This window comes from Malaclemys terrapin, chromosome 6 (genome assembly GCF_027887155.1).
Source record: "Malaclemys terrapin pileata isolate rMalTer1 chromosome 6, rMalTer1.hap1, whole genome shotgun sequence".
Lineage (NCBI taxonomy): Eukaryota > Metazoa > Chordata > Testudines > Emydidae > Malaclemys > Malaclemys terrapin.
The window spans coordinates 103,201,807-103,221,983 of NC_071510.1; the positions used below are offsets into that span (position 1 = coordinate 103,201,807).

The window sequence follows — 20,177 nt, forward strand, 5'->3', positions numbered from 1 at the left end:
TGAAAAACTTTATGAGCCAGAGACTTATTAAACAATAGAGGTTGCATGTGGGATAATTCAGAGATAAATAACCTGATTTAGGGGCCTCCAAGACCAATATAGGATTTTAATTGTATGTATTCTCTCAGTGACTATCCAGTGTCTGTTTATCACTTTGTATTATAGGTGCTTAGTGGAGTTAGAAAAGTAACTCAGATGTGTGTTCTACTGCCTTTTTTATGGTCTACTAATCTATTATTCATCAGTCTAAAAATGGTGGCGGTGAGCACCTGTGTACATCTGAGGTGAGGGATGGATTTTTTTACTGTAGCTATTCTAAGAACAGAATAAAATATTAAGAACAAAAGTTTAATGTACTAGAAGAGTCACATCCCTTGGGCTCCTAAGTGATGTGGGACTTACACTCTCAAATCACTTAGGTGACTTTTGATAATTTTACTCCATAGTCCCATGCATTGTCTGAAATGAATCTGAATCAGTTTCATATTCACTGTTGGTCGGATTACATACTTGCACACGCTGTGTTTTCCAAGCTAACATTAACTTTTCAAAGTGTGTCCTTCTTTCAATAATCTGAATGGATTTTGTGTTTGTTGTTTAAATTCTCTTTTTGGCACATTAGCATAACATTTAATCCCCTCGGCTTCCCCTGTATTTTCCCTTACCTCCAGCATTGTTGAATTGGTGTATTGATCATTGTTTGATTTCTTAGACCACAGTAGTCAATAAAGGTTCAGTCTCCTAAATGGCTACACAGTATCAGGAAGATTATTATCAATGTTATTAGAATGAGAGACACGAGGAGCACATGAGACACAATTGCGATTTACCATTAGTCTCTTTATTAACACATCCACAGGGCGGATAAACAATATCACAGTAGAGCGACAGAGAATGTACAAAGAGTTTAGCCCTACAGCTGTCATTACTCACCTCTCATGCGGTGGAACCACATAGTGTCAGTCATCCTCCTCCTCATCTTCATGGTCCTAATCATGACCAGTGGGTGTCACCGTGGTGTGTTCCAAGGTACACAGGCTGAGATACAACTTTTATAATGGTACATTGATGCCCACTGAGGTTCATACATATTTATGTAGGTTTCAACCCCTTTTCCTTATCTACACTTCCACACCCAACTAAATTTAGGGCGCCCCACTTTTCATAGGCTAACTTGTTAATTCCCCTTACACTTATTAACATTTACATTATTCAATCACCATAAAGACTTGTGGTTATCATATTACTAATACCCTATGTCTGCAAAAATCCCCAGAATACTCTAACTGGCTTTAACTGGTACATTACAGAACATAGCTCCTAAATACCAGCAGTATAAAACACTTAATGCAGCATTCTGTCTCATGACATCTTGAGATACAGGGTCATTGCACTCTTGTGACAGCTTACAATCATTCTAGGGTCACTTACTGGGTAGTTGCTTTTGTCAAGTCTTTCCTTAGGCCTGGGGTCTTTTTTGGCTAAGCTAATTATCTTATAGAGCCGAGGCCTGTAGACTCTATTACAACGTTAATTAATACTTATATTTACGATATAGAGGTTACATATAACTGATAACTTCGTAGCCAAGGATAAAATATATTGTCTAATTGGATGTTCTAGTTAATATTGGGATTCAGCGTAAATGCCAGCCAGTCTGTTTGAATTGTTCATAACTGACAGTCTATATACTATATGGACTAAAGCAAATTAACATTTCTTCTTTTAAAAACTTAAACCTATCTTTCTTAAGGAACATTAACATCTGACTAAAAATGTTTTCCCAAATCTCTCAAATAAAATCTCTTCTGCTGAAAGAAAGATCCATGTTCATTATATTTAGTCAACTGAATTTAAAGTGAACCTGGCTGAAAAGTGAAAATAGACTTTGACTCAAGTGTTTTTTCAACCCAGTAAGTTAGAAGGTTCCTTCTAGTTTATCAAAACAATAATAGTTTTAACTGTTAGAAATAATTTTCCTTTTACTTTTCATGATTATATTTTCAGATCATAAGTCTGTCATTGAAGCTTCTATGAGTGCTACTTCTAGCAGCTTATCAGTGGTTACAGCTATAGGCAACTTTACTTGCAGGCAAACACTTTCCTTTGTCACCTTTAACCCATACTTTGGGTGGATGATGTGAAGAGCAAGTACTGGTGCTGTGCAGAGTCATTTAAGAATAGGAAATACTTTGTCTGAACTCTCAAAGATCAGAAAGAATTTCTGTACTATGACACTTCATAGTGGATAGTGGAGAATAAAACATTCAACCAAAATATAAATCTTGCTGGTGAAGTAGATTTTTAAATTCTCTTTATATTGTATTGGTTTTGATTTTATATATATTGATAAATATTTATAGGTGGAGCATGTAGTTAATGTTGAACAAGTTTTCATTTGTGAGGATTCTTTTTAGATACTTAGAACTCTATCAATCTTCTGCCTCTCACCCTGAAAATTGGCATATTTCTTCTCAGCTGTAGAGTGATTTCTTTTCCATTTTGTGTAATTACACCTTTTTGTGTGACATTATTTTGAATATTTCTGTTGTGTGAATGGGACAGGAGAGAAACAAAGTTTGTCAAGGACATAGCATGTAGGTCAGAAATGTGCCTTTCAGTGGTTCAGTTAACATCAGTTTTCATGTAGCCCAATTACAATGGTTTTAAAATGCATTTTGTGCATACATGCTTGTTATAACCTAGTGGTCTGCCAACTTTCTATGAGAACTGTCAATGCATATATATACAAGTTGAATGCAAATTTCCTTTTTATAAATGGATCTTGATGTTCTACTGCAAAGATACATACATTTATTTTAAAAAAAGTAAATGTCATTTCCATTAACATGGACTGTGACTTGTGGCAATGCTGATGACAAAGGTACGTGTTGGAAGAGGCAGAGCTCTGGAGGAGTTCTGCCTTGCTGTATCAGCTAATGTGAATATGCATCTGAAATGAGGCATGAGCTCTAGCCTCACTGGTTGCACACATTTCTCAGGATAGAGCACTTTACTGCTTTCTAGCAAATAGTTGCACACTTATTAAAAATAGGCAGGGAAATTCCATTATTATTTGGTATTGAAGTAGTCTGCAAAGGACCTATTGAGGAATGGAGCTCCATTGCACTAGGCTCTGCACAGACACATGAAACACTGTTCCTGACTTGAAGAGCTTAGTCACTGAGCTTCAGGCTGGTGGACCATGTGGGATTTGTGCAGATCTACTGTGTGGAGCTCAGTGAAGCTTCAGAGCTTTTCTGAAGGAAAATGGAACAACAAGGGACTGTAATGAACAGCAAGAGGCTAAGGAGAAGGGGCAAGGGTAATAGTAATATGTTTACATGGTTATACAGGCAAAAAAAAAAAGGCACATATTGATGGCACACCCTCATTTGGAAAGTCATCTTTTCTGTAAATGAATAATTTAATAGATATCAGCTATACTTAATAACTGTGCAAGTTAGCTGACAAGTTTGGCTGATTCATTTTAGGCACCACAGCATAAGTAACCAGGCTAAAAGAAATCTAGATTGCACTTCAGACAGTAAATCACTTTTTTTTAAGGTTGCTGACCATTATGATACAATCTCTAATTGCACATTATTTGCTATTTTCAGCACAGGATTCGTGATCTCAATCAATGCATATGTTGGATGGTGAAAAAGGCAGTGTTGTATAAATGAAGTTGGGTATGGAAGGAGAAGTGCATAGGAACTTCTGACTCATACAGTGTAGGGATGGATGATTTTTGTCTTGCTTTGAAAGATGAGGATAAAATTAAATATTGAAGTGCTGTTAGCCACTGAACATTGTCCACCCTACATACCAAATGAGGCAGGATTGCTGCTGAAAATATAATATGTCATAATTTAATAAGATTGCATCATAATAGATACAATCAGGGGGCAGAGTTAAGGTTGCTTACACAACCTTAACTTTGTCATTTCCTGTATGTTTTTGTGTATTATGTATAGTCTTAAGTATTCTTTACTGCCTTGCTATCAGAGAATGACATAAAATAATATTTCTGTACAAAAAGTTCCATCCCTTGAAAGCACAACAAACAATCTTAATTTGTATATTCTAATGTGGTACTTGATTGAAGATATAATACCAACCACTGTCTGTAAAAGGTAAAATGAATAGATATGTTACCTTTATTTAAAGTTTGCAGGTGCAAACATAGGCGCGGGAACTAGCGGTGCAGCAGGTGCTGCAGCATCCCCAGGTTTTACTGTGAAAAGTTTGCTGGTGCTGTCAGAACGAAGCTAGCATTATTTCGCGGTTCTTTGGAATGCTGGAGCTGTGCTGCACCCATATGGTGTGAACGGGAATTGTGCTTTTTCACATTGCTTTTGAACACACATGATTTACAGTTTCGTTAGTTGGCTATAAAAAGTGTTCCAGTGCCATTGGATGCAAAATCTGGTCACTATAACCTTGTAACGCCCAGGTTTACAATAAAAAGTTTCTTGACCCTTCAATGATGCTTTTATTTGAATATGCTGGAGATGATAATACAGAAAGGATTACCTGAAAATTTTTTACACTACATTCTCTGTATTTATTGACACATTCAGAGTAACAGGGAACTCAGAGCAGAAAAGTCAGACACATAAAGTGAATCAGCTAAGTAATCATGTAACTCGATGTAACAGTATCATGCTTCTACTTACATTCATTCACATTCTACATCAATATCACATTTCAGCTACATATGTATCTGTTAATAGGTAGGGGGATCACACCACACACAGCACTGGGTATATTTTGCCATGTAGACCTTTGTGGAATTTTTTATACAATTATTAAATAATATAAACATGTTTAATATCTTTTACCTTTGTTTTCTGCAGTGTACTTTGCATGCAAAATATTAAAGTCTTCCTCATTTTTTACACCGTGCCGCTTTCTTCTTCGGCAGGAATTCAGCAGCAGGTGCTTCCCTCCAAGAGGGACCTGCTGCCGAACAGCCCGACATGCCGCCCCTTCTCCTTGGCCACCCCAAGCACCTGCTTGCTGGGCTGGTGCCTGGAGCTGGCCCTGGTTGTAACACCATTTTAGTGTGGTCTTGACTGTATACCTAGTTTTGCATACAACAGGCCCAGTTTTACCATGTGATAACATAAAATAAAATGTGTACAAATGTTTTTGTTTTCCTCAGCTCTGATAACGAACTCAAATTTTTGTTATTCAAGCTGCCAAAGAACCATGTGATCAGTTTCTGAGCACAAAAGGGAGAGGGTAAAAATGGATATTTGAATTTACACTCACCTAATGCCTGCTCACATGTAAGTGCTCTATATGTCCTCAGAGCCTTTTACTTAGCCACATAATGAATCCATCTTCTACCTGAAAGATCTTTCTGTGACCCAATGCTATAATGGCCTTACCTTATAAATATTTAGGCCTCAAGGACTCTAATCCTAAAATTAGGGAGGTTATTCCCATTGTATACTTCTGAGATATTGCACCTGCTAAACCCTAACACAAGTCTTACATCCACAATATTCTGCTACTCTATATTATTCAGAGAAGTCTGATTGTAGGAAAATCTCTGATTGCTGTGTAGCCTTAAGTCACACCAATCTATGCCCAATTGAGAGATGCAGCCTCTCTGCTTATTGGAGTTGTGAGCCCACTGACAACTTCTGTTAGATCAGCCTGGAAGTGCCTTAAAGAAGAAATCATAGATTGTAAATAAACATCATCAAGGACATTGTGCCTTGCTGAAGCGCTCATTATTCCCCACGCTGCAAGACAGTGGAATACTGAAGGGAAAAACAAACCTGAGTAACTTCTTCCCCAAATATATATGGCCCTTTCAGTTGGAATAAGCAGGGTCTCTGCAACAACTAAAATAAGTGACAGTTGAAATGATTTTAAATAAAATTCAGTTTCCCCAAGGCTAGTTGAATAAGGTAGAGAACAATATACTACATAGCGCTCATATACTTCTTTGCAATGCAAAACACTGTACAGACATTAAGTAATGCTAATTAATTCTTAATCACTAGTGGGTAGGCATGCATTTTAAACTGACTCTTTGTCTTAACTAGGATGTCCTGGGGCAATAAATAAACCAACAAAGCTTCAGTAGATTCCAGAGGTGTCAAAAGCACTATATCTTCAGTGAATGTAGAGTAGAGTGACTGTAAGTAAAGAGGTTTAGCAATCTGTAATGGGAGAGATGTAATTAAAAGCAAAATTCATATATTAAAATAAAACAGAAAACACTTTAATAACAACTATAACCTGATTATATCTTTTTGCTATTTAAAATAACTCCTTTCATAACTGAAAAGTCATACAATTTATTTTGTGACTTTCTTATGAAAATTTGACTATGAAATATTAGAACTCCCAGTGATTTAGAAGTCAGGCTATTTAGTTTCTGGGTCGATAAATGTATGTAAAATTAAAAAATTCGGATAATAACGCACATTGAACATGAATTGAAAATTATGGTTTAAAGGAAAGGAGATACTGTTATCACCATCCCAGTCTGCACTCTTCAGGCTCTTCATCCTGTTTCCAGTCTACTTGCCCAGCCAGTCCTAGTCTCCCTTTCTGAGCTTCACGTCTAAGGGATTGTCTTCACTACTGTGCTACATCGGCGCTGCTGCAATGCATCAGGTGAAGACGCGCTACGTTGCTGGGAGAGTACTGTTCATCTTGTCCAATCTCAGTCTATGCCACCCTTACTCCTTCCCCCTCCACAGTTTATTTTATTCCCTATGTGGTTTTATACCACGCTCATCACCATAGTGTCTGATCAACTTCCAGTAGTGCTTTAGGCAATGAAACTAACATCTGTCATGTGATGGGCTGCTTGTCTCGCTGTCTAGCCAGTCCCAGTTCTTCCCCTGAAGTCTGAGTTTTTGATACATCTGTTTCACTTCTCCCTACAATGGTTCCTACTCCCAGTCTCCTTGTTCAGCTGGTTCGTTTCTTCTCCTCCCCCAGTTGCTGGGGTGATCTCAGTCCCTCCCCACTCATTTCCCTCCTTGGCTCCCAGTCAGTTGTCTTTCTCAGCCACTCCAAATCCTTCCCCAACTCCCAGTCACTAGATTTATTTTTCTTTTCTCTTTTCCTTCCCTACCCCTTCCAGTCCCAATCTAGTCCTTTTCCTCCTCTCCCCACACACCCCAGGTCTGGTTGTTTTTCATCTGCTGTCAGATCAGGTGGTTTCTTTCTCTATGCTGCATAAGTACCAACTGGGGGGCTCACTGAGAACACAGGAGAGCCAGACTGTTCTCAGTCTCAGTACCGAGCCACACATTGGCTCAGAGCAACTGGGAGCAGCAGTTACAGTGAAAGTCCATCTTATCCCCTGTAGCCCTTGCCTTGAGCACGCTCATTTGCTGTATGGGGGTGGTGCAGTGTCAATCTGGTCACATGCAAGAACTGTGAAGAGATGGAGCATGCTCAGACATTCTGTGAGGGTGGTGCATGCATAGCCTGCTTACCTCTAGGAATGATGAGAGGATGGAAGATGGAATCTTCAGAGATTTTAGCTGCTAAAATCTAATAAATCTATAGTGTGGTGGGTGATTTCCTGTCCTTCCAAAGACTTGTAACTTGCACAGATTTTCATGGGAATGGCAAAAGGTACATGTGTGACTCAAAGACTAGTCCCCTATCAAATTTCAAGTCCCTGCTCTAAATCAGGGGTGTGCTAGAGCACTTCAGAGGAAAGATAGCTAGTATTTTTTAACATGGGCTAAACAATGCATTTTCCCCAGCCCTTGTTTTTGCAAATGGTTGCACCAAAAGAGTTCAGTCTGACTCAGACACCCATGTAAAATTGCAGTCCAAATATTTAAGTTGGCAAAGTTATAAACAACTGAAAACTGGGTCTATTAGGGGAAGTATAAGGCAACCTTAATAGGTAGTGCTAACAGCCCCACCTGTAATAAATATAAAATATTTTAACAGGCACAATAACATATATAGAATACTGACAATCGCAGATAATGAAACTGAAATTTTAGGTATAGAGATACAAATGTTCAGTTAGGTCCAAAGGACCTTTACTGGACTTAATTTTTAAACCTTGAATAAGAGGGTTCCAGAGAAAATGCTGACAGACCCATAACTACATTGTGGCTATTGCTGAGGTGCCATGTAAAAGCTCAGAAATTAGAACCTCTGGGACTCAGCACAGATATTTTTTAAGTTCATTTGGCTCTAATTACTCTTTACTGCAATATTTCTGTATCTTTATATTAATACTCCCAAAGCACTGTCATAAAATTCTTGGATGCTTTTTTTTTCTTATTGGACTTTTAGACCTTACCCTATCTACACCCTAGTTCCAAGTCAAATAACTCTGGATTAGGCACAGGGATATCCTGACTTGTCCCACTAGCTCGAGGATATAAAGCAACAGCAGAGCTGTCGTAGTTGTTCCCCAGCAGAGGGAGGGAACTTACTTCAGAAGTTTCTGGCATAACACACCCATCCATTTACCTGTCCCTGAACACCACCTGCAAACTGCTGTTTCTACTATGATGTTTTCAAAATAATGAATCAAATTGAATTTTACACTACAAATATAATGAGATACAGCACTGGTTCTTCTCAAATTCTCCTCTTATAAAAGCTTATAGTTGTACTAAGTTCAGAAGAGTCTTTATAGGATTCATGGAATTCTAAATTTTCAAGACAAGGGTTTGGTTTACAAAAAATAAAGATGTTTTAAATTGAAATGCTCTCTCTGTTCTAGTGGCAGCTCACAGAACTGCCTCGTGAAGCATTTGAGCATACACTCTCTTACCTGAACAGTAGAATGGTCTGACACTGTCGGTAGGAAATGCACTTTATTACTTTCTATTTACTTCCTTTGCCGTTCTGCAGTAGAGGCTGTAGAAAAAGATTCTGAAAAAGATTTCGTGGTTGTGGTAGATAATCAGCAGAACATGAGCTCCCAGTGTGATGCTGTAGCGAAAAGAGCTAATGCAATCCTGGGATGCATACACAGGGGACTCTCAGATAGTAGTAGAGAGATTATTTTACCTCTGTATTTAATGCTGGTGTGATTGCTGCTAGAATACCGTGTCCAGTTCTAGTTCCCACAATTCAAGAAGGATGTTGATAAATTGGAGAGGATTCAGAGAAGAGCCACAAGAAAGATTCAAAGGTTAGAAAGCATGGTTTATGGTGATAGACTCAAGGAGCTCAATCTAACAAAGAGAAGATTAAGGGGTGACCTGATTACAGTCTATAAGTACCTAGACAGGAAAAACATATTTGATAACTGAAGAAGTCCATCTGACATGATCCAGCAAGTGGAAGTTGAAGCTAGACAAATTCAGACTGTAAATAAGGTGTAAATTTTTGACTTAGGATAATTAATCATGAGAAAGTATGACATGTCCAAACTGTCTTCATTCCATACAATCTGCCTCAGAAAAATCCATATCTTTTGGCCCAGAACAATCTCAAACCAAGATCTATTGACACAGTGCAGCCAAGAGGATCTGAGCACCATCATTGCTAGGAGGCGCTGGAGATGGATCGGTCATCTGCTTCAGATAGAAACTGATTCCATCACCAGAGTAGCAATAAGATGGACATCTGAAGACAAGCGAAAACGAGGCCACTCGAAAACAACATGGTGAAGAGCTGTGGAAGCCGAGCTGAAAAAATGGGCACAGCTGGGGAACCATTGAAAGACCTGCCAGAAACAGACAGGAGTGGAGGAGCTTCGTCACTACCCTAAACGCCAGAGGCGTAACAGGAACATGATGATGATGAGGAATTAACCATTGGAACAATTTACCAAGGGTCACGGAGGATTCTTCATCACTGACCATTTTAAAATCAAGATTGGATGTTTTTTTAAAAGATCTGCTCTAGGGATTATTTTGGGGAAGCTTCATGGCCTGTGCTATATAGGAGGTCAGACTAGATGATCACAATGATCCCTTTTGGCCTTAGAATCTATGACTCTAGATGCAAGGGGGTGGGGCATGTCTAGCCAGCCCATCTCTCCTGAGAGAAAGATACACAATACAGAACAAACAGAAGTGTACCAGAGAATTTTCTAAAGGAAAAATGAATACTTTCAAAATGAGATAGTCATCCATTTTCTTAATAACTAATCAGATCACATTATATTTTGTGGAATAAAAAATATTCAGAACTTTGATACAATCCTATAGTCTAGATTTTTTTTATCTTATTTTGTGCTATAAACTCTGATTTTGATATAAATTTTTGCTGACATTCAGTGCAAGGAAGAGCATAGTGGTCTGCATAATCACAACGTATAATTAATCCATTTATACATTGGATTGTTCTGGGATGAAATTTCTCCATTCAGCATTCTGGATTTTGTTTGGCTCGGTTAGTCTTAGTTATATAACTACTTCCTGTGGCTCTTAAACTTCCAGGTCAATTAGAAGTCAAGCAATGGCTTGTTTAGGAGTGAACCATAGATAAATGTGCTTATGCTATGTGATTATTCAGGATTTCTTGGCAAAGTTCATAAATGCTCTCAAAGCAGTTAAATCACTTTGGGAGATAATTTTGTAGAAGTGATTGCAGGGATGGTAATTATGAGCTATAGCACTATTGTATGTGAAAGTAGAACAGCTTTCTCATCTATGCGGCAGTTCTAGCATGTCCAACAACCCTATTGTTGTATAAACTCAAGATCCTTTGTACTAGTTTTGATAATGGACTGTAAGGCATTTACTCCAATGAATGTGCACCTTACCAGCAGTGTTATCAAGGTGTTAATCAAATTGGAGCCACAATTTGTCTGGAAAAAATGGGAACATTTTGTAAGTTTTGCTTTCATGCTTTGTTTATAGCAAGGTTTCAAATGCACCAGAAAGAAATAAGAGTGCATGAAATAGAGGGAATTACTTGCAAGAGTCTGTTCTGTGTGAATTTTTGAATTTCATTTTAAAGATACTTTGATAATAAAGACTAATCTCTTTTGACTTTTGTTGGAGCAAAGATTTTTTAGCTTATGGAATCTTTCTGGTTGCCCGATGGTGCACTTTCTAGTTGTTTTTAGTATCAGAGGGGTAGCCATTTTAATCTGAATCTGTAAAATGCAACAGAGGGTCCTCTGGCACCTTTAAGACTAACAGAAGTATAGGAGCATAAGCTTTCGTGGGTGAATGCCCACTTCATGAGACGCAAGTTGTTTGAAGATTTGGATGTTGTTGTTTGGGTCTTATTTTTGCTTCTGGGTTTACTGTTTTTTTCCAGTGCAGTCATGGCATGAGTATACTTAGTGTGTTATCTGCTAGATTTTGGGTTTCCATTTGGATGGAAGGCAAGAAAGAACTTAAGTCTGATGAAGTGGGCATTCACCCACGAAAGCTTATGCTGCTATACTTCTGTTAGTCTTAAAGGTGCCACAGGACCCTCTGTTGCTTAGTTGATTTTAGTCCTTTGTATAATTAGTTAGATCATTTGTCTTCTGACCCTATATAATGTATCCAAATTAATAGGCAGCAAATTTAAAACAAACAAAAGGAAGTACTTCTTCACACAACACATGGTCAACCTGTTTAACTTGTTGCCATGGTATGCTGTGAAGGCCAAAAGTATAACTGGGTTCAAAGAAAGAATTAGATAAGTTCTTGGAGGATAGGTCCCACATCCCCATGCTCCAGTTGTCCCTATCCAACTGCCACAAGTTGGTACTGGATGACACGGGATGGACTACTCAAAATTGTCCTCTTATGTTCATTCCCTCTGGAGAATCTTGCACTGGTCACTGTCATAGCCGGGATACTGGGTTAGATGGGCCATTGATCTGACCCAGTATGGCTGTTCTTATGTTCCTTAAGACGTGGAACTATTCCTTTCCAATTTCTGTCCTCTTTGACACAAAGCCTACCTTCCCTTGAGTTGTGTCCCATAGAAAAGTCATGCAGCCCTCTACTTAAAGTCCCAGCCTGAAGCCCTTCCATCCCAAACCCAATGGATGCATGTTCTGTATGGCAGGTTACCGGCCTGACTCCCATTTCTGCAGTAAACATTCAGGATTTGAGACTGATACACCACAATCGGGGATAATTCTCAGCCTCAAAATGTTAAAGGTCAAGAAACATTGGCGGTAGAATGGCCAGCAGAGCCTTTCTGGGTATTTCTGTTGCAGTATGGAGTAATATGCTACGCACCAGGCATCTAGAAGATGGAACTAGTGGGATTCTGACATGGGAGTACCTAAAACTATTCAGTACAGCTGCGTGAATAATGGATTTTTCAGTTCACTGTCAATTCTGAGAAATCATAACATTTAATTGAACCAAAAATATTTAGAAATTTTCAGCAAATCAAAAGGTAAAAAAACCTTCAAGTTGAATTGAAACAAAACATCCTGTTTTGACCCAACTCAACATTTTTCATTTAGACTTTGGGCATTTTGACAAAATCAAAACAGGCCTAGATTCACAAAATGGAGAAGGCTAACAATTAGAACTTTCAGCCTGCTAGCTGGGGACCTCACCCCAGATGTGCGAGCTCCCAGGTCAACTACCATCTCAGCCACAGAAGTGATTTGAAAATGGGTTTCCCACCTCCCAGATGAATGATCAAACTACTGGCTATTGGATGTTTAGGTACTGGTCTTTCTTCATCTCTCCTGTTGAAGCTGTTCCAATGACTTTTGTCATTCATGGTGGCAATTCGTAGTCATTGGGCCAGGGGAAGAGAGTGAGAATGAATCTGTATAGCCTAGTGATCAGGGCATTCACTTAGCATGTGGGAGGTCCAAGTCTCTGCTCTTATGACTACTTAGTTAGACAAAGTGGGACAGCTTCAACAGGAGAGATTGAGAATGACCCATATCAGAATATTCCAGTGTCCTGTGTTCCCTAACCACCAGGATAAAAGTTATAAGGGAGGTTTCCTTCTTCTCTTCTCTGTCCCCAGGCCATTTTGTAATTATCATCTTACTTTGCTTTTTCATCAAAATGCCCAAAATTGAAAGGAAAATTTTCAAGTTGGATGAAAACAAAATGTTCCATTTGACAAAGCCCTGGCTGGGATGATTTAGCTGGGAATTGGTCCTGCTTTGAGCAGGGGGTTGGACTAGATGACCTCTTGAGGTCCCTCCCAACTCTGATATTCTATGATTCTATGACATTTCCAAAACTTTTCAGTTTGGCTGAAAATATTAGGTGAACTCCACATAAATTCATTAATTATTTCTGGTTAACCAATGCTGCATTTTAGAGTGAATAAATTATTTTCCAAAAGTATTTTTCCCAGCTCTACTGTCCAAATATTTTAGTACCCCAAAAAAGTTTTGTTCAGGTTGAAAAAATGGGTGAAGATTTGGATGTTGTTGTTTGGGACTTATTTTTGCTTCTGGGTTTACTGTTTTTTTCCAGTGCAGTCATGGCATGAGTATACTTAGTATGTTATCTGCTAGATTTTGGGTTTCCATTTGAATGGAAGGCAAGAAAGAACTTAATTAGTTTGCTAAAGCAGTCATGATTGACACCAGGCATCAGCACTTTTTATGTAAACATACTGATAGGTTTTGACAGGAAGTCTGGGGAAATCTACTGAATTACATATTCACCTTTTAGATATGCTATGGAGGGAATAAACTAATGCCTTGTCACAATCCTGCATTTATCTCAGATGCCAATCACTAGTAGGCAGATTGTGTAATTTTTATATAATTATTAGTCTTTACAGTGATGGTGCATGTTTCAAATGGCTTAAAAGAAAGAACTCTCATAGCCTTAATAGAATAAATAAAATACACAGAGGAGATAATGTTGTATATGGGTCTCATCATGTAGTCCTCTCTTAGGCAAAGCTGCCACTGATTTGCATATTGCCTACAGTGTGCCAGGTTCTTTACAGACAGCTGCAAAGACAAGAACCTGGTCCCAAAGGGCTTATAATATAGATACTCAATATTAAATTGATGTTTTTTATTTTATAACTGCATCCATAATTCTATTTGTTGTTTTTATTTCTTGTAGGTTTTACTGGGACTTAATAATGCTTATAATGATGGTTGGAAATCTTGTCATCATACCAGTTGGAATCACATTCTTTACAGAACAAACAACAACACCATGGATTATTTTCAATGTGGCATCAGACACTGTTTTTCTATTGGACTTGATCATGAATTTTAGAACTGGGACTGTCAATGAAGACAGCTCTGAAATAATACTGGATCCTAAGGTCATCAAAATGAATTACTTAAAAAGCTGGTTTGTGGTTGACTTCATCTCATCAATACCAGTGGATTATATTTTTCTCATTGTAGAAAAAGGGATGGATTCAGAGGTTTACAAGACGGCTAGAGCACTTCGCATTGTGAGATTTACAAAAATCCTCAGCCTGTTACGTTTATTACGTCTTTCGAGATTAATTCGATACATACACCAGTGGGAGGAGGTAAGACATATATTTATATATCCATTCACTAACATTCTATTCCTTTAAAAATGAAGAATTAGAACTCTTTAAAGAGCTATAGATAAACTGGGCATGGAGAATCATGAAATCTATGACTCAGAAAAAGGCATCTTCATTGCCCATTCAGATTATTTACACATAAGGGCTAGTTGATGTGCCTGTTTGTATGACGAAGACATACTGGTGTTACCAGTTTCTCTCTATATAGAGAAGTGTAGAGTATATATGGCAGAAGAGTCTGTGTGTGAGCAGGGGCTCAGAATGAGACTCTGTTGTAAAATTCAGGGGTCAGTTGGAATCCTGTCTGGTAAAACTATTTCTTTATACTGTCCCCCATTTGTTTCAAACAATTTAGGGTATGTCTGCGTGGCATCTGGGAACGAGCCTCTTAGCTTAGGTTGACAGACTTGCATTGGTGGGGCTCATGCTCGCAGGCCAAAAATAGCTGTGTAGACATTGTAGCTTGGGCTGGAACTTGGGCTTGCAAGTCCACCCCACCAGTCCCCAGGCTTGAGATCCTGAGCCACAATGTCTATACAGATATTTTTATCATGCTAGCATGACCCCAGGCAATCCAAGTCTGTCGACCCAGGCTGGGAGACTCGCTTCCAGATGCAAACTAGACGCTCACTGTGGTTTGATGCTCATAAAAATTAATAGGACCTGCACAGCTAAACTCTTGTGTTAATCCTGGACGTTTTAACTTTGACTATGTGTTACACTTTCCATCTTATGACAGTGAAAATGGAAAGCATTTCCAATCTAGCAGGTCTCTTGGAATACAAATGTATGAAGTCTTGTGTGTAGGTTGAATATTTTGAATACTGACCTTGTTTAAAAATGGTGATTGCCACAATCTTGAGTTAGCTCCTTCTTACCTACCCACTTCCAAAAGTAATACTTTGGGAAATGATCTCATGCTATCTGTCAACTTGACAGAGGTTACCTTTCCAGAGTTCCAGGAATGAATGGCATTCCCAAGTATTTGGCATGCCAGGAAATATAACTATAGCCAGGAAAATGTATTTGGGAAGGCTTTCATTACAAATCAGTCATTTAGTTTCTTTCTTATATCCATTTTTGAAATTGCAGACCATGAGTGTTTTGTTTTTGTTGTTGTTTATTTTTTAAGTGTGGGGAACTGCCAAAAGTAACAATAAAATATAACTGACTGTTAAGACTTCTGTTGAGTAAGAAACCTGAAGAAGGTTTTGTGACTAAAAAATATTTTTGTGAAATGAATGCTGTAGGATATTATGGTGCCCTTTCCATCTCATATGTTTATCAGCTGTACCCTTTTCAGTGCACTAGATTCTCCTGCTCCTTTAAAAAAAACAACACTAAGTTTGTCCATAATATCCAGCAAACAGATCAGTTTGAGTTAAAGGCCTGGCACTGAGAGGTGTAGAGTACAGTATAAAACCCTTGTTCAAGCCAGTGGTGATGACTGGAAAACAGAAATCCCATGCAGGTTGATGAGAGCTGCTGATGCTCAGTACCAGGACTCAGTCCCTAAATTTTCTTTGTGAAAACTGCTTATTTTTGCCTTCTTGAATGACATGGTAGGTGATACTGTATTACAGTGTAGTTATTATTGAAATGTTAACAATACACTGTACTCTTGTACTCAGTTTAGCTATGGCAAGTGATTAAGAAACTCTTGCAGGCCTCCCATAAACCTTTGCTTTTACCTCTGCCGTTTTTTCTAGAGGGATATTCTTGTGAATTGTTTTCAATGACATTAATTTGGTTCAGATCAAAATAGGTTAATGACATGCTACAAATCATGATGCCACAAATGATTAGTAAAATTACTAATTTCCAATTTATGAGCAAACACAATATTTTTAAATCAATATAATAGACGTGAGATCTCAAATCCAATATAGGGACATAACGTTTGTACTCAGAAAGGTTTCTCTTCCAAAAGGCAAATGTTTTGTATCATCTCTGTTGGCCAATAAACTGGCACAAACAACATTCCTTCCCACCAAAAAACAAAAACAAACAAAAACAAAAAAACACCTGACAACAAACAGAGAAATGAGTCCAAAGCAAAGATAATTGAGTAGATGCTCCATCTAGTTTACAGCTGGCAGCCACTGAGAATCCCCAGGGCAAACAAGCTGTCTTGGGCTGCCATGTTACTTCTTCCTTGATTCCACTTGTGAATCCTCAGAAATGTTTTTGGGTTGACAATTTTTGTGTTTCTTTGGTTATAAGCAGTGGTAGTCCATTTCTCTGGGAATTTCTACCATGCTTATCACCTTAATATCTGAGAACCACTAGGAAGACAGAAAAAGAATCTAAAACATGCTATTCATATTGGTTTTTAAAAAACAAATATTTTGCTTTTTTTTAAAAAGGTCCCAATGACCTTGAAAATGTACAGATGTCTTAACAATGTGGACTAAATCAGAAATTGTCACCGTAAGTATTGATGAATACATGAATAAAATTCATCCAATGAAAAATATTTCTTTTCCCATTCTATGCATTTTTTTGACATTTTAGTAAAGTTCCTCATGGATTTTCATACTTTGCTTTCATGTCCTCTAATACCATATTGCTATTTTAAATTTAGTGAAGTCTTTGACAGTGTTCTACATGATTATCTCAGCTACAGATTATAGACTGTACATTAGGATATGATAACAGCTTAAAAGGAAACAAAGATAGTTTAAGTGTAGAATGAGCTGTGCTTGAAAGAACATTGGTGGTATGGTCCCTCAGAGTGCTCAGACCTTTGCTGGTATTTATTTACACTGCATTAGGAGCGTGCATGCACAGGCATGAGAGAGAACAATTGTTAACTTTGTTGATGACACAAAATTAAAACCTGTTTCTCTGTATACAAATTAAAGGATTTGATCCTTTTTGCATATGGGCTGATGTGGGATTTTAAATGTGATTTAGAAAAATCTGAAATACTACATATTTGGATCAAGAATGGTGAATACTAGGCCAAAAACACCAGAAGGGCTATAAGTGATTCCTTATTTTAATAAACTGCCAACAGAATGCGCTCAGGAAAACAGAGTAATAGACAAACAAGTTTGTATAATAACACTGATCCCACTGAGATTTTTTTGTAATCTAAGCTACAAAAGACAGGTTGGAATTGTTTGGGATATCCCCAGAACTCTAAGATGAATAGGCTGCAACTATAAAAGGATTTTTATTTGATATTTTTCACACAGGTTCACATACTCTCCTTTCTTTGTTCATTTTTACATAATTTAGTATCCAGCTGCTAATAGCCACATTTAGCAATTTTGAGACAGTAATGTGTGTAATGTTGAAGATTTCCCTTTAACCACGAACCATTATGAAGGAACACAGCTGCAGCCTGCAGTATAATTTATATAAATTCTGACTAGCTGTCATGGGGTGTCTCCTGAGAATCCTTAAAGATTAAGTACAGGACACAATACTTCAGGTCTCCTTCACCACCACCATGTTGTATTTTGTTGTTCCAGTAGGCTGCCACCTATCGTACTATTTACATATATTTATAAGCTAAGCTAAGCAAACTCCCCCACTTTTTTCTGGGGAATGAAATGGGGTTCGAACAGCCAGCTCTGCCTTCCTCCAGCTCTCCCCTTTCCCAGGGCTTCCTTCCTCTCAATTTATATGCTCACAGCTGCTGGGATTTCTTCCCCCTCTAATTAGCCCCTGAGCAATAGCTCTGCTGTGTTGATTGACCTTACAGTTAGGTCCCAATTAACCTATATTGAAGGGGATTTGAGTGACAGAATGCTGTCACAGGAGCATAGTTAATGTTAGTAGTTAGACCGGGGTGGGCAAACTTTTTGGCCCGAGGGCCACATCTGGGTATGGAAATTGTATAGCAGGCCATGAATGCTCATGAAATTGGGGGTTGGGGTGCGGGAGGGGATGAGGCCTCCGGCTGGGGGTGCGAGCTCTGGGGTGGGGCAGGAAGTTGGGATGCGGGGGACGGGGAGGGCTCCATCTTGGGGTACAGGCTGTGGGGTGGCGCTGGGGATGAGGGTTTGGTGGTGCAGATGGGTGCTTCAGGCTGGGACTGAGGGTTTCAGAGGGTGGAAGTGGGATCAGGGCTGGGGCAGTGGGTTGAGGTTCAGGAGGGGGTCAGGGTGCAGGCTCCAGGCAGTGCTTATCTCAAGCAGCTCCTGGAAGCAGCGGCATGTCCCCCCTCCGGCTCCTATGCAGAGGCGCGGCCAGGCAGCTCTGCACACTGCCCCGTCTGCAGGGGCCGCCCCTGCAGCTCCCATTGGCCGTGGTTGCCGGCCAATGGGAGCTGTGAGGGCAGTGCTTGGGATGGGGCCAGCGTGCAGAGCCCCCTGGCTGCCCCTACACATAGGAGCCAGAGCGGGGACATGCCGCTGCTTCCTGGAGCCATGCGGAGCCACAGCACGTGGGGAGCGGGGCAAGCCCCCAACCCTACTACCTGGCGGGAGCTCGAGGGCCAGATTAAAACGTCTGGAGAGTCAGATGTGGCCCCCAGGCTGTAGTTTGCCCACCCCTGAGTTAGACCGCTGTCAGTCAATGAGTGGTAATGAGAGAAAACATTTAAACGAAGATGGAGTTGATAATTTGACAGGAATTTAGTTTCTTTATTTATAAATTGGCATTAACCTAGACCTATTATTTTTTACTTTGGCTAAAGTACCCTACACTTACAACCCATACATCAGTAAACAGATGATACCTTGTTAAATAAAACCACACAATTTTAAAGTAAGTACATTTTTGAAAGAAAAGGGGGAATTAGTATGCAATGGCAAAAGGTTCCTTTCCTCCTCTGACAGCTCAGCATGCACTTCCAAAAATATTAAATATAGAATACTGGACCAAATTTCTACCTAGAATTCAAAGAATCAGACAGAAGGGACAATAGTATGTGATTTAAGTGACTGATCACACAGCACAGATATTGAATCATGGGAAGTGAATACTCAAATACAGTTGTCACAATGAATAGTTCAGAAGCAAACTGATAGGGGAAACTTGTTCACCTAAAATATTCATTGAATTTGAATTAACAAATTTAAAAACTATTATTTTTCATGGTAAAACTTCCAGTAGAAAATGGGGATATGTTGATCAAATTATTTACTTTTGATAGGTCAGAGGTCTGTATGGGACTAATCAGCTATTCAAAAAAATGTGCAATCATCTTGAGGGAATGGACCATTAAGTAGGGAATAACTCATGTTAGGCTCATGGCTTTACGTTTTTCTGTAAAATTCCTACTTTACTGACAGCACTTTCAATTCTTATTTTGAATCTGGCATATTACTCTTGAGTTTGTATTCAACTATTTTGGTTGTATAAATTTCTTTCAAACTGCTGCTTTCTTCACCAAGGTACTTCTAAAAACATGATTTGTAATAGACATAGAGATTGCTTTTTTGCATTGCTACTTGTAATTACAGAACAGGCATCAATAATATTGCTCCCTCAGCCTGAATGCTTAGCCAATATTTGGGTCCTCTCAGGTTTGTTTCAGTTAGGAGGAGAAATTTGATAATGCAAGTCAGGTATATTTTTTGGTTCAAGGCTGTTTATTTTTTTTAAAAAAAGATATAAAATCGTGTTTCCCTGAATATAATAGAAACAAACAATATAAGGCAGTTTTTGCTTTCAATTTCTAAGACTGCCCCTCCTGTCAGTTCTGTGCCCTGAGGAGCTCTGCCTCTCTGCTCCCTCTCAGCACCAGGCTCATGACTAGGACCCTACCAATTTCATGGTCAATTTTGGTCAATTTCACGGTCACAGGA

General features: G+C 38.8%; 1 protein-coding gene across 1 annotated transcript in view; it reads left to right on the top strand.

The window, feature by feature from the left end:
• HCN1 (hyperpolarization activated cyclic nucleotide gated potassium channel 1) overlaps positions 1–20,177 on the top strand; it is a 314,353-nt gene that overhangs the window by 11,107 nt on the left and 283,069 nt on the right. Inside the window, exon 2 of the mRNA XM_054033158.1 lies at positions 13,971–14,394. Within this exon, the coding sequence (XP_053889133.1) occupies positions 13,971–14,394 (424 nt within the window). The remainder of the gene's footprint in view (positions 1–13,970; positions 14,395–20,177) is intronic.